The sequence below is a fragment of the Sceloporus occidentalis genome, unplaced genomic scaffold (assembly GCF_023333645.1).
Source record: "Sceloporus occidentalis isolate IW3139 unplaced genomic scaffold, rSceOcc1.0.p SCAF_302, whole genome shotgun sequence".
Taxonomy (NCBI): domain Eukaryota; kingdom Metazoa; phylum Chordata; class Lepidosauria; order Squamata; family Phrynosomatidae; genus Sceloporus; species Sceloporus occidentalis.
The window spans coordinates 217,562-239,728 of NW_028317282.1; the positions used below are offsets into that span (position 1 = coordinate 217,562).

The 22,167-nt window shown below is 45.1% G+C and overlaps 1 protein-coding gene and 1 pseudogene across 1 annotated transcript; one reads left to right on the forward strand and one right to left on the reverse strand.

Moving 5' to 3' along the window:
• Positions 1-480: 480 nt before the first annotated feature.
• LOC149275013 (protein FAM187B-like) lies at positions 481-13,567 on the reverse strand. Its single transcript, XM_089504969.1, has 3 exons — positions 12,747-13,567; positions 12,271-12,590; positions 481-638 (listed from the first exon to the last, which is right to left on the reverse strand). The coding sequence occupies exons 1-3, from the start codon at positions 13,565-13,567 to the stop codon at positions 481-483; spliced, it is 1,299 nt and encodes a 432-aa protein (XP_089361095.1).
• Positions 13,568-14,884: 1,317 nt separating this feature from the next.
• Positions 14,885-21,952, forward strand: LOC149275014 (lipolysis-stimulated lipoprotein receptor-like; annotated as a pseudogene).
• The last annotated feature ends 215 nt before the right edge of the window (positions 21,953-22,167 follow it).

Sequence of the window (22,167 nt, forward strand, 5' to 3'; positions counted from 1 at the left end):
CGATGCTGGCAGCGTCGGGGAGCATCACTCATTCCGCGTACGTATCGGTGACCACCATCTCCCGGGGCTGTCAGCGAGGCAGGCGTTCCGGCGCCTTCCGTCATATTCCCTGATTAACCCCCCCCCCGGGGCGCTGGAACCTTTTAACGGCACTCAAGGGGTTAATCCAAAGACCCGTCCAGCTTGGCCGTAGCCTTTTAGGCGTAAACGACGCTGACTTTTGTCGCAGGGTTCGTTTATTTGGCGCCCGTCTGACGCGTTTCGCGTTTTTTTAATAGATCGGCGCTCAATAAACCTAAAACTAATTATATTTTAAAATATCCATTTCCTGTTCTCGGGATTCTCATGATTATTCCTCCCCGTTGATACTGGGATTATAGAAATAGTAAAATCCAAAACTTGTCCTATTTTAATACATTTTCATACAAGGAAATATACATATTCAGCACGCAGAGCCGTTACAATATGACATCATCGTGTCTATGATGTCATCGCGTCCGCCTGCTGTGTATTTCTACGCTCGTCACGTATGTCTCTGCTGTTAATGTTCCAGTCGTTGCTTCCCGTGATGTCTTTTAGCATCTCGCGCCGTCGTCGGTCCGGCGGATGGAAGCGGGTGGGACGAGCAATATGGCCGCCTGTTCATCAGGGAGAACGCCGTCTGGTCAAACACCAAATGTTGCTACGGGAAACACGAGTGGCCGTTAATAAAAACGGCGCCCATTTAAGAGTCTGATCCGGGATTACAGCACGAAATCTATCAGAGGGATATTTGAAATTACTGATGTTTTGGGTTTTTTTGTACTCAATAATGTGAAATGTCCGCGGGTTAAAAACTTCTCGAAGGGGGTCATCTTGAATTCCTTTTTTGGGTGTCCGTATAAAAATGTCTTCCCCCATAAACAAACCCCTCCCCTTCTGTAAAGTTGCTCTTGCCCCGGGTTCTGGCACACCCACATCATGCCCGAGTTAGGGGGCGTGGCAAGAAGCGGGAGGGATCAGTCCAGGAAGTGTCGGCATTTGTCTACCACTCAGGGAAACATAGCCACCCCCCACACACACGCTTACACCCGCTGACAAGGTCGACCGCCGCCAGGCGAGGCCTCCTTCAACTCAGACCCTGATTGGTTGTTGCCATAGGAACTGGAAACAAAAGCCTCTTAGGGTTTTTTTATGCGTTTAAACCAATTCATGAATGAGTGGAACTGCAGCTTTAAAGGCGGAGGGGCTTTATAACGGAGGGTCTTTGACATCGTGTCATCTCCTTGTGTCTTATTGTGCGAAGGAAATGTAATCGGCCCTCGTGGGCCGCGAATAATGAGCCAACGTAGGGCCCCCGATACAATGAGCGTATATATTTATACACGGGAGGGGCCGGCGTATCATTCATACTCAATGGATCCTTGCACTCGCTCCAAATACTTGTCATGCCTTTAAAACATTCTCCCGCACACGTCACACCTACACTGGGGAGGAAAAAATTACGTGGCGCACAAAAGCTTAGTGTGTTGTGGGTGAGCGGATCTGCCTCTTCATATTAACGTCCAGACGCTTCGGTTTAAAAAGACACAAAGCCGGCTCTCGGAGCGAAGGGCAGAAATCTGCATTTTATAGACGGAAAAATTTGAGGATTTTTTTTTTTTTAATTTAAATAGAATCCCGAGATTCTGGGACTGGGGTAAAAAAAACTCGGGGGGGGGGATTTTAATTCAGCCAAAGCGTGCGCCATCTGGGAATAACATGACTCATAAATCCGAGAAGGTTACGGAAAGACGATAATAATCAGACTCATCGTTTGTGATCTTTTATTCTCCAAAACACGGAGATCTATTTTACGCTCGCTTAATTATATTTTTGATGGAATCTCGCCAACAGAAGGCTATTGACAATGTGTGTTGTTCATACAGGTGAAAGAGCGTGTCGTTTATCCCGCCCCAACACTCAGAAGTTTTAATTTACTGGGAAGGTGGTAGGTAAGTGGAACAGCCTCCCAGCAGAGGTGGTAGAGGGTAATACAGTGAGGGTATTAAACATGCATGGGGTAGACATACGGCTCCTGAATCTAAGACGAGACCAACGACTGATTAAGGTTTGAGTCTTTACAGCAGGAGAAACGGGCGACGAGACGGGGGCCGGATGGGGGCCGATCTGAAAGCAGGTTCTATGGTTCTTTGTAAAATAAAGGCTGGGGAGAAACGACGACTTTTTTTTTTAATACTAAATGTTTAAAAATGATCAGTTATAGTAAATGTGGTTAAATGCAATAATATGAGAGCCGCTCGGAGCATAAAACCTGGAGATGAATCTAGAAAGGACTTCAGTGAATAAAGCGACAGATGGATGGAAGTTAATGATCGGCGTTCGTAGTGAACTCCATTCCTTCCTTCTGGAAGAAGAAGGTTAATTAGGTTGGAAGGAAGATGGTTTCTATTAGAAACATAAAGACATAAAAACATGGATCGGCCCCCATCGGCCCCTCTAGTTGCCTGCCACAAAGACTCAAACCGTAATCAGTCGTTGGTCTCGTCTTAGATTCAGGAGCCGTATGTCTATCCCATGCATGTTTAATACCCTCGCTGTCTTACCCTCTACCACTTCTACTGGGAGGCTGTTCCACTTATCCACTACCCTCTCAGTAAAGTAAACATTCCATACATTCCATCTCAGCCTCTGACCCTCTGGTTCTAACTTTTCTCCTCCTTTGAAATAACGAACAACAACCGCATCAAGACCCACAGACTGGACGACGTAGAGTTAAAACTAAAACATGTAAACGGGTAACGTAAAACTCCAGCGACTCCGCTCCACGGTGATTCTCACCGCATTGTAACGATGTCACTTCACAGAACATCCAGCAGGTGGCAGCGTGTAAATGATTTCTGCAAAACCTAAAAAAAAAAGTCACTTTGACCAACCGTCTCAACCTTAGTTGGCATTTAGGGGGTTAAACAGGTTAAACAGGCATGATGTGCCTATTCAACCCCAGGAGGAAACCCCAAGCAGAAAACAAGTGCCTTAAATAATTCAATGGAAGCATCCTGCTCATGCGCAGGGGCAAAGAAACATGGCATACCGGCGACAATTTAACTCCTTGAATGCCAACACCAGAATTGCAGCATAGAAAAAGTGACTGCTCCATCCCTAAAATAATGCCGGAGAATTAGGAGTTAAACATATTTATTTATAAAAAAAAATAAAAAACACATCCACAGCCCATAGGGAGGTCCTCTTATCCAACAATAAATTATATATATATTGTCATCAATGTTAACACTGGTTTTTGCCACAACAGAAGCTCATTATAGATATGCATATATATACATACATACCTATAATGAGCTTCCGTTGTGGCAAAAACCAGTGTTAACATTGATGAGAGGTTTTCCATTGATCTTATTAATGGTGTGATTCCGGATTTTAGTCCTGGGAGTTAAAATCCACATGACTATAACGGTCACCGAATCGGGGTAAATCAGCTAAAATTGCCAACCTATTATATTTTTTTATTATTATTTTTTATATAATTTTTGCTTCAGTATTATTTCAAAAGTTTTGGTTTATTTACAAAATGATAGATTTTTTAGCACTTTGGAAATTTCAGGAATTTCATCTCCAACTGAAAAAAAAAATGCTGATTTATTTATTTTTGTTTATTTTTTTATTTTTATTTAGATTTTTATTATCTTGAAGACCCCGAAATTATTCTTGAAGCCCAGGACCCCATTAGGGGCTCAGAGCCGACGCAGCCGGACCAAGGCCTGGGGGCGCGCGTCTTTCTTTAAAAAGTTTCAAATACCCTTTATTTTGGAAACGCTTGCAATTTTGTTATTTTTTTTATTTTTTTCTACATACATTTTCAGCGGATATTAGGGAGAGAAGAACGAGCCATCTGGATTATGGAAATAAACAGACGTAACAGCATGCTTCCAGTCTAGCAAAAAACCTCCAAATCATCACAAAATGTGTTTTTCTTTGTATCCCCCCCCCACCCCAACGATGAATTATTTATTCTGGAACCCTCCGGAAATCCATACACCTCCATTCACATAACAAACACAATTTAGGTGGGAAAAAGACTCATCAAGTTCAATCTTACCATTGATCCAATAAAAAAAAAAAAAAAAAAAAAAAAAAAAAAAAAAGAATCATTAAATTATTTTTATTTGTAATTTTTTTTTTTTTTTAAATTTATTTCATTTTTTTAAATTATTTTTTTTCTGGATTCAATTTAATGAAATATTTGTGTGTTTTAGTACAAGAGTAAAATATTGTATATTCTTAAAGGGAGAGCTGCGGGGTCCCTTTAAATAGTCATGGTACCCCCATTGCAAATGCATGCCCCTATTTGCACTTGCCCCTTTTGCCATCCCTCCCAGGCAGGCGATGTGATTGGCCGGATACAAGTCCTCGCATGTGACATACTTAGCGCCAATCAGGACCCCCCACCCCCCCTTCGTATGCTCAGAAAGCAATCCTATTGATTTTAATGATTTTCAGATTAAAGGTCATGAAGGGGGAGGCAGCTGCAGCTCCAGGGCTGCAGTTTCTACATCATGTTTTTTTTCTTTCTGAAGAATGATTATTAAAGCACTCTTTGGAGGCTAAACCGTCATAAAAATTAAAATATTTTTAGGTCACACGGCGCTGAAAATAGTGAATTTTAATTTGTCGACCCGGTGGTGATTATCATAGAGCCGGCCCCCAGCGTGGCATCGATTTTAATAGGAGGAGAATGTTTCCAACACTCCCCGTGGATGAGACGCGAGTGACGCCGCCGTGGCCCTTCCCGGTTAATCATTAGTAATGGATATATTTACTAAGTCAGAGATACGGCTTCGGATCCCGGTCCTGATCAGAGGTCACTTTCTATTATTTAAACATGGAATCAGAGAGCTAAATTCAGGCAGCCAATTAAAAGGACACTGAGACATAGACCCCGCCTCTTAAAGGGACAGTCACAAAAAAAGGATTTTTTTATTTTTTTTTACATAGTAAAATAGCAACAAAAATTCTACAAACAAATCCTAAACTTTACTTTTTATTGTTTTATACTTGGATTGGTTTCACCATAGAAACGCTGAATTTGCCGGCAGATCGGCCCTATTCGGCCCCCGTCTAGTCCCCCCGTTTCTCCTGCTGTAAAGACTCAAACCTTAATCAGTCGTTGGTCTCGTCTTAGATTCAGGAGCCGTATGTCTATCCCATGCACGTATGTCTATCCCCTCACTGTACTACCTTCTACCACCTTGGCTGGGAGGCTGCTCCACTTATCTACCACCCTCTCAGTAAAGTAAACCTTCCTTCCATGACATCTAAGCCTCTGACCACCTGATTTTAGATTTCAAGGCAAACCGCTAAAAGGTTAATATAGTAGAATGTGGGAACATCACAGCCTCCCGGGGACTCCCGCTGCGTTCCAATAACAAACTTTTGTGGCCCAAATAAAAAAATGTGTTATTAAAATGCACAGCGAGGCGCGCAGAAGAAAGCCGTGCATTCCCGACATTCCCAACAGAGGCTCGTCTGCCTTGGAAGACGTTCAAGAACCTGTTTATGACCCAAAATGTTAACTCTGGGTAGAAAATAAATATTTTGTATCTTTTTCACACTAAATATTTTTAAACATTTCACTATGTGGACTAATGTTCCAGCAGAGGTGGTAGAGGAAAAATTGTGGGGATACTTATCATACAAAGTGATAAAATCAGGCAAGGTATTCAAGTGTTTCGGTTACAGTTGGGACACCTGTGTCGGGGAGTGTGGCAAGAGGTGGCGAGGGGTGGGGCCAGCTCCATAAGTGGGTGTGGCTAGTGCTGGGAGTAGCCACCCACTTTACCCAAAGAGCCACCTTGGAGCGCTTAGCTGCATGACATATGAGGGGGCAACTTGGGAGCTGCGAAGGAGGTCTGTTGATGTTACGGCTACCTGAGCTGGTCAGAGGATCTCCTCAACCACTCCATGATCCCCATTTGTCGGAACAGAGGAGCAACTACCCATTGCCCGAAAAGCAGGACTGCCCTATAAAAACTGGGACTGTTGGTAAGCATGTTGTAGGTAGTATTTTTGCATCCTAGAATTACTTATGACATTGAATTTGGATTTCAGGCAGGTCTGGTTCCTAAACCTCCTCGTAGAAACCTCTTCCCTCTGACACAACCAAAACCCACCCCAGATCCGCAGAGGCTACCCAGCCGAGACGTCTCCCTCTCCTGCCTCCTCGACCGCAGCTGCCTGCACGCCAGGACCGGCCGCCGTTATCATGTGTCTGGCCTGGCGCTAATCACTCGCCGTAATTACATCGATTTCCAAAAGACATGACGGGGAAGAGCGGAAGCCCAACTTTATTCTGTGAAAACATCTCAGAACTTGTCTGGTGACCTCAGGAATGCGGGGAACGTTCCTTCCTGCCGATACCTGCTACGGAAAACAAAGACCTCGTAGCCGCCAGAAAGTATCGACTTATTTTAATGTTTTACTAAAATCATGACTTCACGTAGTGACTTTTTCAAAGGTGCACAGAGAGTGATGAGGTTGTGATCTACGGAGAGGTCCACCACGAACAAGGACCAACAGCCCGTGGCTTTACAAACAGCAGACGACAACAACCGTCAAGATACAAGCCGGTAAAACATGGAGGGATGGGTCTTGGGATCCCCGAATGCATTGGGTTGGTACCAAAAGCAGGGCCCTGGCTGGTTAAGGACTGGTTAGGCAGGAAACCCCTCAGCTTTGGAGCTTGGCCAGGAGAAGGGCCTGAAGTGATACAAAGTATTTTAAGAAGAAGATACATCGGATCCGCGGCTCCTGTAAACAAAGACTATTCTAAGTCAACGTACCATGGAGTTCTAGAGCGCGCTTCAATAGTAATTTGGTAATATGATACGTCAACGTTTATTTTTTTTCCCCTCCCATGGGTGGAGAAGCTATGGTTACCTTCACAGTATACAAAGCAGTCGCAGGTATTAGAGGTTCCTGTAACGTTACGGGAGCCATGGGGCTTGACACAAAGTATCAGAGTTTGTGATGGTCTTCATTCAGAATTAAGGCTAGATTGGTTTCAGAACACATCGTCCAAAATGGATCTTTCCAACCAAATTCCACCTCTTCGTTTTATAGCGAGCGGCCACGATCTGAAGTCCTTACGCTTATGCCTTTTGGAAAGGAACACAAGAGATAAGAATCATCTGGTCTGCTCGTTAGTCTTCCTTCTCTAAGACCTCCAACTTGACTTGGACCTTTTTCTTGGCTGATGATCATGATGGTCTTGTGTCTGCCCTACGATTAGATTGGCGAACAGATATTTAACTGTATCCCGAGACTTTCTAATTGGGGGATTCCATAACGTGACGTTTCATGGGCCTCATGATTTATATGACCCTAGAGGGGGAAGTTTTAATTTGGGTCCATCGCCAAGGACAAGGGGGATTATTGAGAGGTTCCTTGAGCAGTTCGACAATGCAAATAAGCTCGCCAACAAGTCGAGAGTCAAGTGAACCTGCCAGATCCTACAGATCTAACTCGGTACAAATAGCCCTCCACACTTCCGAGGTCCTGACGCTTTACTCATGATGGTGGAAATGCTCTCTGGAGCGGAGCCCCTTTGGTTTCCACCATTTAGTGAATCTGTTTGTTTTGTTTCAGCCACAACGAGCGCGATGCGTCGGTTTCACTTTCTGATGAACGAGTTTCACCTGAGAACACCCAGGCTGGCCTCACAAACACATCATCACCTCTGAGTCACGACAGCCCGGAACATGTATGTTAACCTTTCTCGTGGCTCTCTGCTTCAAGACACCTGCATCGCTGCTCTACACGTATAACAACGGGCTATTCATCCTCTTAAAAGGACATGCCAGCCATCAGATAGCTGATATCTAGAGGGTCAGAGGCTTAGATGGAACAGAAGGAAGATTTCCTTTATCAAGAGGGTGGTAGATAAGTGGACCAGCCTCCCAGCAGAAGTGGTAAAGGGTAATACAGTGAGGGTATTAAACATGCATGGGGTAGGCATACGGCTCCTGAATCTAAGACGAGACCGACGACTGATTAAGGTTTTACAGTAGGGAAAACGGGCAGACCAGATGGGCCAAATGGGGCCGATCTGCCGGCAGATTCTATGCTTCTTTCAATGAATCTATAGAGAGGAGCAAGGGGATTATTCGCAAGCCGTTACCCACAATGCCTTTGATGTGTGTGTAACTTGACACTGCGTAGGAAAACAAGTTACTCGCTGGTCTGGGAGATTTCAAGGAAACTCCGAGCTCTTTAAAGCCGCCACCTTGAAATCTTTCCAACGGCGAAGTTTTTAGAAACATTAAATGGCATCTATCAAACCCAATCATCAGGGAGAGAGAATTCTCCGGCTAGCTGTGACGACGGTTATAAAAAAAAAAGATAATTAATCAAAATCCACGATTTCTGGTAACGGAAAAATAAATGTAACAATTTAAGTAGAAAAACAAAAAACGTCAGCCCGATGAGTAATTGGTAACATTCCACGGACTCGAGATTAGCTGGAAAGAGCAGAAATCTCGCTGGCGACATTCTGTAAAATGTTTTTCTGATTGTAGTAGAAAATCCTTGATGCGGATTGGGGTAAAAACTGATTAAAACCTAAATTATAACCTAAGTATAAAATAATATATTTATATATATATATTTTTTTTATATATATTTTTTATATTTTAAAATAATATAATGTATGTCAATTTAAATGAATATAATTAATTTTGATTTAAAATAATATAATTTGCATTTTAAATAATATAATTTATGTTAATTTAAAATCAATTATGTAAAAGTAAAAAAAATATAATTTATTATATGTATTATTTATGTAAATGTAAAAAAATATAATTTATTATTTTACAATAAATAGAATAATAATAGAAATAATAATAATGATAATAAATCTGAATATTTAAGAATAAATAATTAGATGGACAGAAATAGATTGTTATTCCTGATCATTCTAACACATCCATGCAGAGAACCACATTCCAATAACAAAACACTAAAAAATACAGGATTTTCCATTATTTTGTAATTCTATGGTACATTACATAAGAATGTGTTTAATTATAAATAATATTATATACAATTTATCCCCACAAGGGCAGTGATAAGCAACAAATAATATACAGCCGGCGTTGCTTCTCGGTCAAGATTTCATTAAAAGTTTAGTTTATAGCAAAATCGAAACGTCATTAAACACATTTTTTCTTAAATAATGCAGCATTAGAAACCCTTCTGAGAAATAATGACTTAATTGTGTAAAAATGTCCCTCATTCACAATTTTTGCCGGGAACACTTAATTGTCACGTGACACAAAAGCTGACACTGATAGGTAGTTGCCATAGAAACTTAAAAAGCTTCTTGAAAGTGTCAGGAGCAATAATAAAATGACAGATCTCTAATATACATGTGCTTAACAAGGTAGGGGTGTGCAATAAATATTTGGTCTAAGTGGAACAGCATCTTTAATTATCCCTGCCCCTTTTTTTCAATTTTTTCCTAATATTATTTAATATCATTTACTGGAAAGAATTTTTGTAAAACAAAAAAAATTAATAAAAAAATATAAATGAATTATAATAAAAAAACTCCAAAACAATCCATGAGCCAGAGTAATAAATACTGGGTAAAAGGGAGCAGAAATAGTAATTGTAATAATGTACACATTATGGCCCATTTCTAAACCTTTGCACCCAATATTTATTTATTTTTGTTTATTTTTTTTTTTACTTTTACAAAAACTCTTTCCAGTAAATTATATAGAAAAAAAAAATAAGAAAAATAAAATAAAATCCCATTCCCATAACTCGTACGATCGGCTTTTGATTTGCAGCCCAGAACACATTGTGTTCATCGTTTAATTTACTGTTGAGCCGATCCCCTCACGGGGGGGGGGGGTCCGCTCATCCTCCAGCACCCAAAGGGTTAACAAATAAATAACAACAATAAAATAATAATAATAATAATAATTATAATAAATATAATAAAAACATTAAGATTGTAACGGCAAAATAAGCAAGTTTGACATTGCGACATCATCACAAGTTACCAGGCATAACTAATTCTGCTAAATGCAAATATTTTAGCAAATTCTTATTGATAACATTTATTTAGGGTTTAATTTGTATGAGAAATACATACCGAGAGCCTCGGAGATCCGCTCGTCCTACCCTCTTCATCCGGAGAGATGTGACTGTTTGTGTTCGGTTCGCACACACCAACAGTACCATCTAATGCCACCCCCGGTGTGGGACAAAGGACAGACGGCCAAAGAATTGGCCAAGTGTCACTCACAAGTAGAGCTTTGTTGAAGCTGTCATGGACCTTCTAACCCTTTGGCTTCCGAGCATGTCCAAGGACACACTGGAGACCGCTTACCCCCGCAAACGGGGGTTAAATAAACATAAATTTAGTGTAAAAAAAAACCATAGGAATTTGTAGAATTCTAGAACTGTGAAACAATATTCTTTTTCTTCGAAGAATTATGTATTAGGGCATCGTGGGTCACGTATAAAGAACAGTATGAAGTAGAGCTCTAGGCTTGGAGCAATCACCATGGAAATCAAATCAACAGAATGTTCCTACGGTGGTTGTTCCATATTTATGCGTACTGATCTTTGAACAAAATCTGGGTTCCAACTTTTTTCAAGTGGGGTGGTGGTATATTACAAGGGATTTTTTGGGCTGCGCTTGCCTAGACAGCTAAATGCTGCCTGCTTGCGAAAATTCATCTTCATCTTCCCAGCCTTGAGAACATGGTGTAGATCCACCACAATTTCCATAAAACTTCCCGACCGTCCCCAACCGCAGACCAGTCTCATGCCATTTTGGGGTCGGAAGGGTTCCTTGGGTATAACTCATCGTAGAACAGTAAAATTACGTCCACAAAACTTAAATGGAGAGATTAACTAAACTGCGAGCTTTGGAGTGTTTGCACTGGCCATGATGCTCACATAGACCTTCAGTACATCAGTATATTGCTTGATTGATGAAAGGACAATGCAGCCTTGTGGGCACCAGCAGGGATGATATAGTCTACCGATTATGTTCCTATAAGCGTTTGCCTCACAATGAGTAATGCCACCGGGGTTTATCTGTGACTCATGGAGGGTAATAAGTTGGTCCATTGTTCGTGAAATACTAATCTTTGCTCTAGACTCTGCAGTGACACACAGAGCCATCACTAACGAACCAAACCCCCAACAAGACACGCGGAAGAAGAGCTAAAAAATTTGAGGGAATTGCGTACATATGTCTAATTTCCTACTTTACGGGTGTATACGTCAATTCATTCGTATTATAAAGGAAATCGGGGCTGTTATGACCTCTGGTCAAGGTTGAGCTTGATGGACTTATGCCTTTTCTCAACCTAAATGACTATGCGATGCATAATAATGTTAATAGTGTACAGTTTCATGAAACGTTTCCATATCTATAGGTCACACAGGACTAATGGGTCTGTTCACCAAAATATTGAGTTGACTCAAGATGGCAGCTCAGTTGATGAAGCCACTGATGAAAAGTTGGCTCACATGGGGCAAATTCATCATTTAACCGACGTTGACTGGGCTGGCAAGATCCAAGTCAACTTTATTGTTGTCAAATGTTGTCAAGTTGCAATGTAATGAACATGAGGGCAAAAACATTCTACTTGACTTCCAATGAGGAAAACAAGTTGACCCACCAGTGGTCAAACTCCTCGAGAAATCAAACTGACAAACCCTGCTGCCAGATTCAAGTCAACTCAATTCCCGTAGAGAACGCCTCATCACTTCTCAACGGCATTGTGACGTCTACGAAGTGGAAGTCAGCTCAACACGACGGGAAACACGAGGTTTTTAGACTAAACAGGTCGAGGCTCATCTTGAAATACAACTCAACTTCTGATGAACAGTCAACCTGGACTTGCAATTGGAATGAATCAAATGTTATTGTGTGGGGTCTGTAATCGGACTGAAACTCAGACTTCCAGCCTTTCTTCTCTAGGATGAGCATCATTCAGAAGACACACAGAGCTCTGGGACAGTCTTGTTGCTGATTTAGAAGGAAAGGACTGTTACAATGTTTATGCTGAGTAGACAATTCTTTTGAGGGACATCAAAGCACCTTCATCAATCCCCATAAAATAATTACATGACACATTACATTTGCCTCCAAAATCATGTCTTTTATTTCCGGTTGGTAACAATCGTAAAGGTGATGACAGATAGACATGAGGCTGAACACATTCACTCCGGTAACTTAGTGAATGGTACCTTTAAAAGTTTTCCTGCAAGCTATGGCAATGCTTAGAACAATCAGGAAGACTAAGCCTAAGACGACCCCAATCATCATTTTGTCCATAGGGTTATCAAACAAGGCCTCTGGCTTGTACTGCATCTCATTGAAGATCACATTAAACCTCCCGGCCAGGCGGTGGTCCACGTAACATTTGTAAATTCCGGTATCTGATTGGTTGAGAATTGGAATAAACAAGGATCCGCCGCCGGTGGTGTTATCCAGAATATACGGGATGCTGCCGCGGAGCTGTTGTAGACGCGATATAATAACATTTCCACGTTCCCAGTAAACAGGTCTGCAAAGCAATACAAAGAAAGAGAAATCAAATATCCTTCATTTCATTTTAGTTCCTAGTCAATACAATGCTGGGGGGTTATTACTGTTTACAGCTCTGGGGGGTTATTACTCTATACAGCATTGGGGGACTTCATGATGAGATGTAGATTCTTACCTGTAAATGGAGGCCGTGGGGCATTTGAGTAATGCGTCGGCGTGGAGGTTGGTGTAGTAGTTGTCTACGAGAAGAAGCTCAACCTCATTTTCGGAAGATGTTGGTTCCTTGCAGCTGTCTTCACACATCTCTATCCTGAGCTCAGGTTTGTGAGCGGACGGAAGTTCTTTGAAGACGGCTCTCAGGAGGCCGCACGGCCAAACCTTCTCTTCCAGATCCAAGCTGCTGTTAATCCTGGCGTAACAAAAGCCAAGCTTCTTCCTCTCTCCTTGAACGCCGCACCGGTCACAGGGCTGCCATTCCTCCCAAACCGTGAACATTTCCCCCGAACCCTTATCTCCAAGGTCAAAAGTGGTATTAGGTTGCACCATCTGCCCCAGACTTGCATGAGAAATGTAAATGTCTTCTGCGTTCTGGACATCTAGCGTGTAATGAGCTAGAAGCGCCCCTCGATCTCTGCAGGTGTAGATTCCGGTGTTTTTCACTTCCGGGGAGAGAATCTTCAGATCGCCGGATATCAGCGTCGGGCGTTGCATCAGCTCCAGAAGCTTTGTCGGGATGGTGGAGATGGAACCTTGACTTTGGACGAGGGTAACGGGTTTAGCGCTGGGATTGGAAATATCCCGATACTGCCAAGAAATTGACGCGTCCGTGGGCCTGTTCACACAGGTTAGGGTGATGGGATTACGGGAGGCAACGGCTATTTTACAGGGATTGTAAGCAGCGCAGGCCGCAGTGATCCCTTCCTCACCAAGTGAGATAGTGGCTTGTGCTAGAAGCACCAAGCCCATCACAAACGTGATGAGTGACACCCGAATCATGGCGTCACCCGATAGTTCGTTTTCTTGTTTCTTTCTCGAAAGAAGAACCGCAGAAAAAAATCAGACCAACTCCTAGACTCCTCTCGCTTGTCTGTTAGCCGGTTTGTCAGTTACCTGGGTAGTTATAGACATAGCCAATGATGTCATAAACAACACAAACATTCTAGAATGTTACCCTTGATGATGTCATAAACAATACACGTCACTCTACAATGTTACCATCTATGAAGATGTAAAAAATACACATTAGGACAATCTTAATGTTCCCATCTATGACATCACCCGTAGGCAGGAATTCCACCTGTGATATCGCAGGGAGAGAAGCACCAGTCTGGAGGATCAGATATCATTCAGTCAGAGAAGAATACGATGTTTTTGTTTAATAAACATGTTATTTTGGAAAATGAACAAATAGAAATGCTTTAATAGATGTTCAGAAACTGGGGGCTGGCAGAGGTCAGTGTACAGGGGCCACACAGGACGGAAGGGGTTGGGTGAGGGAATAGAGAGAGGGTAGGGATAGGGTGGGGGGAACAGGGAGAGGCACTGGAGGGTGTATGCAGAATAGGTGGTAGTGAGGGTGACACTTGATCATGGGTTTAGGCCACATGGTGCAGATGAGTCAGGGTACAGAGCAGTGCAGGTGGTAGAGGGGCAGTAGATCAGGGCAGTGCAGGGGGTAGAGGGGCAGTAGATCAGGGCAGTGCAGGGGGTAGAGGGGCAGTAGATCAGGGCAGTGCAGGGGTTAGAGGGGCAGTAGATCAGGGCAGTGCAGGGGGTAGAGGGGCAGTAGATCAGGGCAGTGCAGGGGTTAGAGGGGCAGTAGATCAGGGCAGTGCAGGGGGTAGAGGGGCAGTAGATCAGGGCAGTGCAGGGGGTAGAGGGGCAGTAGATCAGGGCAGTGCAGGGGTTAGAGGGGCAGTAGATCAGGGCAGTGCAGGGGTTAGAGGGGCAGTAGATCAGGGCAGTGCAGGGGGTAGAGGGGCAGTAGATAGGGGCAGTAGATAGGGGCAGTAGATAGGGGCAGTAGATAGGGGCAGTAGATAGGGGCAGTAGATCGGGGCAGTAGGATCAGAGCAGTCCCCCCCCTTACTCTGTAGCTTTTGTTGCGAAAGCTATAGGTAGGCGGAGCTTTACCTGGATCAGACGCCTCCCCCAGCCCGCAGGGGTCACGCCCCCTCTCCTGTTAGCGAGCGCGCAGACACACCCAGCGCACACTCGCAGAGGACCCGCTCCCCCTCGAACTTTGGCCGGTTTATCCCGGGACCCCTCCGCAGCAGGCCAGGTGGTACCGGCCGCTGTACCTGGGACACTGTCATGGCCGCCGCCAGCAGCCTCCGCGTCCTGCTCGGCCTCCTGCTCTTCTCAGGTAAGTCCCGGGGCAACAGGTGGAGGCTGGGAGAGTACCCGGGGCCTCAAACAGCGCACTGACCGGGGAAATGGGAGCGGGGGAGCCGGGAGAACACTTCACAGAGTTTTAGGGGTGAGCGGTAGGTGCAGGGCGCCTCTTCCCAACTGTCAGGGGCCCCTGCGTCATTAATAGGAATGACCTGGTAACACTGTGGTGAGTGGGGTCACCGGCCCTAGGGTGGTACATAGCAGTGATTGGGGGGCGGGAAAGGGAATTATTGCCCCCAAAATGCCATCGACCCCCCCCCCCCCGTATCGGTTGTGGGGGAGGAGCAATTGGTTGTGCTGGGAGGAGGGGCAGGAAGCTTACTCATTGGCAGGTGAATGGGATGACTGGAGTGAACTGGAAACTACCCCAATATGGAGGGGGAAGGAGCAGTCTGGGTGATGCCCCCACTGCCCCCTGCTATTCGTTACAGAAGGACCGTTACCGCTGGGTACAGAGGGCTCGACACATGAGCTTACAATCTAGATGATCGTGAAAAATGTGCCCTATCTACTAACTCAGAGCTGCCGGCTTCTCCGTGGCCTGGTCTCGGCACAGGAGCTGCACCCGGGGTGGTCCTTTTTTTTTTTTTGCCCCAAATCAGCGCAGTTCGTACCGTTTTGCGTCTGTCCCTCGCCGAGGCGTCTGATAATCGGACACGCGCTCCTTTACTGTCAGCAAATACAAGTAGGAGGAAAGTAATCAAATACTTTATTGTAACAAATTAAACAAACAAACAAAACTCTGCTATAAAACCTGGGAACGGAGCCAATATTGACCAGAAGAAGCAATTTTATGCTGTAAAATAAAGTATATTTAGTGGCGAGTGCGAACAGTGACCCCCTCCCCTTTAACCAAGCAATATGTCCCACAGTGCCAACTTTGCCCCCAAAGCAGCCTGCCTGTGCCGTTTTAGCCCCCCCAAACAGCCTGCCTGTGCCGTTTTAGCCCCCCCAAACAGCCTGCCTGTGCCCTTTTAGCCCCCCCAAACAGCCTGCCTGTGCCCTTTTAGCCCCCCCAAACAGCCTGCCTGTGCCATTTTAGCCCCCCCCCAAACAGCCTGCCTGTGCCATTTTAAGCCCCCCCCCAAACAGCCTGCCTGTGCCGTTTTAGCCCCCCCCCCCCAAACCGCCTGCCTGTGCCGTTTTAGATCCCCCAATACAGCCTGCCTGTGCAGGGAGAGAGGGATAAACAAATCTGAGGATCTGTACGCTCTCGTGCGACTCTTAGAGGGGCAGCCATGGCTGTGACACCCCTGCTCTAAATACTGACATCAAAACAACTCTATGGCAACAGCCTATCAGTGTCTGTGTTTGTGCCACGTGACCGTTATGTTCCCATCTAAAAAAAACGTGCACAAGATCTTCTTTTGTGGAGTTTGGTTATTCGCCAGGACCGGGAATGACGTTTCTCACATTAGATTTAGTTACAGAAGTGATCTATCTGCTATAATGCGCCCCCCATGTTTTTGGGGCGAATCCGACATTTCTGAGCTTCCCGGGGGGGGGGGTCTGAGGCTTTAGGCTCCCTGCGTTCCTTGGCTTTTGTTTATTGACTTGGTTGGACCGATCCTTGTCGTGTGTCTCTAGTCCTAGAGGTCAGGCAGCAGCGTGTAGGAGAGTTATCCCTGGTTTTGATTGTTATTTGTTGTTTTGTGTATTTTTTTTCCCCCTTTTTGATTTAATTTCTGTTACTGACCCTCAGGGTTCTGCTCCGGGATCCAAGTGACTGTTCAGAACCCGTTCAAACGTCGTCATCTTGTTCCAGCCGATCACGTTGAAGTGCAGCTATCAGACGACGTCGCTGCAGCCGCCTATCGTCGTGTGGAAGTACAAGTCGTTCTGCCGGGATCGCATCGCCGACGCCTTCAGCTCCAACAGCCAAGACGCTCAGATCAATTCCCAGCTGCAGCAGGCCAACCCCGGCTACAACCCGTACGTGGAGTGCCAGGACAGCGTCCGCACCGTCAGGATCGTGGCCACAAAACAGGGCAACACCGTCACGCTGGGAGACTTCTACCAGGGCCGGCGGATCACCATCTCCAACTGTACGTGTACAAAGAGGCCAAAACCTCCTTCCGTGGCTTACTGCACACTAGATGAGCTCCAGATAGACCTCTCCAGCCGCCATGAATCCCCGGTCCCACCATAATTAGTTGGGTTTTATGAATTCTCCCAGCTGTATGAACCCTAAAAGTATTTTTTTTTAGGCTAGTTAGCGCTCTCTCATCTAGCTTCAGAATTGTTGGTCTTCAAAAGAAGCCAACCCGTCCAAAGAGGTCTTCTGAGCTCTCCAGAATGGTAGAACGACCATTCACATCCATGTAGGCTGCTAGATGTCTAGTTCTGGAGGACCTCGTTCCCGTCTGAAGACGATACGTTCACGTTGTGTTTGGATCACACGGCTGAGCTTGGTCTAAGTGGAAAGCAGAATTTTGACCCCAACGCTGTGTTGGGTGGACCCTTCGCCGTGCCGGCCAGCCGCTTTTCTATACACAAACGCATGTAGCGGGTTTGGGCCAGGTTTGCGTTTTCCGTGAATTTGTTGTCCCACTCGCAGTCCTGTAATTCGCGTTCTCCTCTCTCTGTCCCAGTGGCCGACCTCACCATCGAGCAGACGGCGTGGGGCGACGGCGGGGTCTATTACTGCTCCGTCCAATCGTCTCAGGACCTTAGCGGGAACAACGAGGGTTACGCGGAGCTTTTGGTGCTGGGTAAGAATATCATGCCTGTGTTTTCTTGATGTATATATTTATTATTTCTTATTATTAATTGGATTTCTAGCTTCCCGCTGCTAATTGGATTATGGGGGAGGGGTGACTCCATGTTTTATTTTTTTAAGCCAGCGCCTCTTAACTCAAGTAGAAGTCTGTGAGAGCGGCGTGTTACCGGGAAGAGCAAACACCGGCATATAGTAATATCTATCGAAGCTTAACATTAGTCGGAATGACTTTGTGTTTACATGTCGGCAAGACGCGCGCAGCGACGCTGGAATTAACTATCCGTTGGATGTACACGCGCTTACTGATCGCATTACGAGCCAATCATCTCCGAGCGTGGAGGGACATCTAGTGGCCAGCGGGGGTCATGGCGTTAGCTGAGCAGTAATTGTGGACCCCGTCCTGTGGGGCCGTAGGCACGTCTGTTAAGATTATTCTGGGTGAATGATTGGATCTGCCCTGCGGGACTCCGTTCCATCTACCTAAAGATATCGTCCGCAGTCCCGGGGCTCCTATATACCCCTAATGGGTGAATCTAAAGAAGTCCCAGAACGTTACTGAGGATACTTTTCTGCTGTTAGATACTTGTGTTTGAGTCTGGAACAGACATTGTTAGACCGTCCGGCTCCATGGGGTATTAAAGTTCGGGGCTTCCAGGAGACGGGTGAAGGAACAGAGTAGACGGTTGTTCTGAACTCTTGGCCGGTTCTTGGTCAGCTGTCGGTGTCCTCTTGAGCTCCCCTTTTCGTATGTAAATCCGAGCCGGTAAAGCGTGTGTGGCTGCGGGATTCTGAAAATGGCTCGCGTCGGAGGCTGTTACACGTCTTCGGATTTACCGTCGCCCGTGAGCTTCACGTCTGATGTCTTCAGACTCATTTAGTAATTTCTTTCTCTTTTATCCTCTAGGTAAGACTTCAGTGGTGTCTGAGCTATTACCAGACTTTCATATAAGGGACATGGAAGGTAATGGTTCCATGACCAGCAGCCCCTTACAGATCTGACACTTCTCTATAGGTCGTGACCTTGCCACAGCTGAAGATATATATATATATATATATATATATATATATATATATATATATATATATATATAATCATGCACACTACCCCATACACTTTACTTATTGCCCTATTTCCCTTTTAATTATAGTTTTAAAATACTTTTAGAAGAGAAGCAGGGATAGTATGTGTTTTATATGTCGCCGTCATATTCCGCAGCGCTGTACAATGGCTATTGAGATGAAACATGATGTGTGTGTGTTATATTCGGTTTATCTTATGGCTCGATCATTGCACGAGTCGGTGTTAGTGCGATACTTTAGTCCTTTGGGCTTCGATGCGTTTTATTGCGTTCCTCGGTTACGGAGTAAGATGATGAGGCGACCGTCTCGTTTATGTTGGGTTTTCTCATACGAAGCTCCCGGCGATGTGCTCTACACGTGTGACTCTTCCCGCTGGCATTGAAGTGGTTAAACGTGCATTTTGTTTCCTTATTTCCTGGGATTTCACGGTGCTTTGTAACTTAAGGCTTTTCTGTAAAGTCCAAAATGTATGGTCCCCCCCCAAATGGAGCTGCAATCCCTGTTTTTTTTGTTTTTGTTTGGCAAAAGGTCTAAAATAAAACAAAAAAGCCTTTTCTGTTTGGGGACTTTTTCTTTAATTTTTTTTTTTTATTATAAGCAAAACGCGTTGCCGCATGAATTAACTCCAAGTGATGGTCATGTATAAGACCTCCTTGGACAGAAGTCTATGGTCAGGGCTGGGGGTCCGCTCTGATTGGCTGCCTGCTTCTCTCGCCCCCTGCATGTCCCGTAATTCTGTGTTCTGCGTGGGGGGGGGGTTGCATCGTGTTTGCTGACGCGTTTTGATTTTGTTTTGCAGACTGGCTGTTTGTGGTTCTTGTTGTCCTTGGCGGATTCCTCTTTTTCCTCCTCATCGGTATCTGTTGGTGCCAGTGCTGCCCACACACCTGCTGCTGCTACGTGCGATGCCCGTGCTGTCCGGAGAAATGCTGCTGCCCTCGTGCCTGTAAGTTTCCCCCCCCCCCCCAATCATAGACGGCGTTATACGCGATGGAGCACCGGCTATAGGGTCTATAATCGCAATTCCACCTCCTCAGTCACAACAAACCTGGTGCCGTAGCATGGAAAATGAATCCCCTTCCAAGCTTCTCACTCCCCTCCTGGCCGAGGACCCCCATAGGGGCTGAATTGGACTCGGAGACCCGTGATCCTGATATTTGGGTTTGGGGGGCTGTAATACCATCGGGTAATCTCTTCTCTTCCCTTACAGTGTATGAAGCGGGAAAGGCAGCGACGATGGGCGTCCCGAGCGTCTATGCCCCCAGCGTGTACGCGCCCTCCGTTTACTCCCACCCCAGCCACATGAAGGTCCCTCCGCCGGGCTCTGTTATCCAGATGGGTCCGGTGCCCCCCATGTACAATGGCTACGGGGTGGAGTATGATGCCGCCAGCTCGGGTAACTATGCAATAAAGGGAGCCTTTCTGTGCGTTGCTGAAGGGGTTAATGTTACCGGGCGGGGGGGGGGCAATGGAAGATCCCAGTAATGTCGCTCTTGAAAAAGTATCTTACGATCTGCGTTATCAGCACATTGTGTAATAACTAAAATAAATAAATAGCATCATTTTAAAAAATATTTTTTTTTTTTTCTAAATTGTAACTATTTGGTCAAATTCTTTATTTTCATTTTTTTTGCGCAGTGGGGGGGCACAGTTCCCAAGCTCCGCTTCTCCGAGAGAATGATGTAGCCAACTCAGGTAAGCCAAAATCCTTAAATTTTTTTTTAATTGTGTATTTTTTTTTTTTTATCTTATATGGTTTCTGTTTTTGGAGGACTTTTAGATATTTTTAGTCCCCAGAAGAAAAGCAAAAAGATTAGTTCTCTACTTTACATACTAGAGCAATTTACCCAAATAAAGCATATTTAACCCAAACACGCTGGTAGGGTTATGTTTTTAATTTTTTATTTTTTTTTTTGAAGTCCGGAGTGGTTATCGGATTCAGGCCAACCAGCAGGACGATTCCATGAGGGTTCTTTATTACATGGAAAAGGAGCTGGCGAACTTTGACCCCACGAGACCTGGAGATCCGAATACCAGATTCGAACAAGGTAATCACCCCCCCCCCCCCCCCGATGCTACGCGTGTAAAGAGCGGGCGCTCGTCCGTGAGACTAACGTGGCTTCGCGTTTTGTTTTGTAGCGTCTGCAATGAGCGAGATCAGCTCCTTACACGAGACGGATCCCAGAAATAACCTGAGGAACGGTTTAAGTCACCTGCGGAATCAGGCCATGACCCCGATACGGGACGTGGAGGAGGAGGAGAGCCTTTTAGGGAGCGACTTCAGGCGTGCGCCAGCACCGAGGAGGGATCCTTACCGGGACGATCGATTCCATGATGGTCCAATCATGGATAGGCGTGCTCGTGCCCACTCCATGGACAACTTGGATGACTTTAATAGACGCGATCGGTACCAATACCGTGACCCGACGCCCGACAGCCGCGGTAGAGAAAGGAGAAGCTCCGACGATGACCATAGCAGCAGAGGGTATAGCAGAAGCCGCGGCGACCGTTCACCTGAGCTACGGAGCGACTACTACCAAGGGAGAAGAAGCCGGAGCAGGGATGACCTGCGGGATTATGGCCGCCCCCGTCACGAGCCGGAGTACGACGATCGATTCTTAGAAGATGTTTTGAAGAAGAAGCAGCAACGAGCGGGAAGCAGAGATGGTCTGGAGAGCAGCGGGAATTCTGCGCGGCCCGATGCGAGACGGAACAGACGCGATGATGATGATGACTTCCCGCCTCCTCCCCCTCCATACACAGAGACGGAATCGCTCTCTTCCAGAGGCAAAAAAATGAAAAAGGTTAGTGATTTAACAGAGCAAGAGGGTGAGAGGCTTAGATGGAACTTTACTGAGAGGGCGGTGGATAAGTGGAACAGCCTCCCGGCAGAAGTGGTAGTGGGTAATACAGTGAGGAGATTTAAACATGCACGGGATAGGCATACGGCTCCTGAATCTAAGACCAGAACAGGGAGTTCACTGCAGGGAAAACCGGCGGGCCGAATGGGGCCGGTGTTTCTATGACCATCCGAATTCCACCTGTTTTATCTTAAAACAAATAAAATAAAATAAAGAGCCAAAACTCTAAAAATTGGTAGATTTTTGAGAATCGGTTCCTTGACTTACCTGATTTTTCTTTTTCCTAAACAGAGTGAAGCTTTGAGTCGGGACAGTTTGGTCGTTTGAATTCATGTGGATTTTTTTTATTTTTTTTTACGCGTCCTGGATAAATGGCAGGAATTTGTCTCTTTTGTATAAGCATTTCTAGGGTTAATCACCAGTAAATAGAGAGTGAAATACTTTTTATTTTATTTAAGCATTTGTACTTTTTGTAATTTTCTATCCTAGCGACCAAAAAAAAAAAAAGTGCATTTTATAAAAGAAAACGGTTTTAGAAAAAA

What these genes read in the sequence shown, in the direction of transcription:
- LOC149275013 (XM_089504969.1), bottom strand. Translation starts at nt 13,567, where the DNA reads ATGATTCGGGTGTCACTCATCACGTTTGTGATGGGCTTGGTGCTTCTA. An exon ending in CCCACGGCCTCCATTTACAG is followed by an intron (nt 12,591 to 12,746) that starts GTAAGAATCTAC and finishes ATTGCTTTGCAG; the next exon opens with ACCTGTTTACTGGGAACGTG. An exon ending in TTGCAGGAAAACTTTTAAAG is followed by an intron (nt 639 to 12,270) that starts GTACCATTCACT and finishes CCTGATGAACAG; the next exon opens with GCGGCCATATTGCTCGTCCC.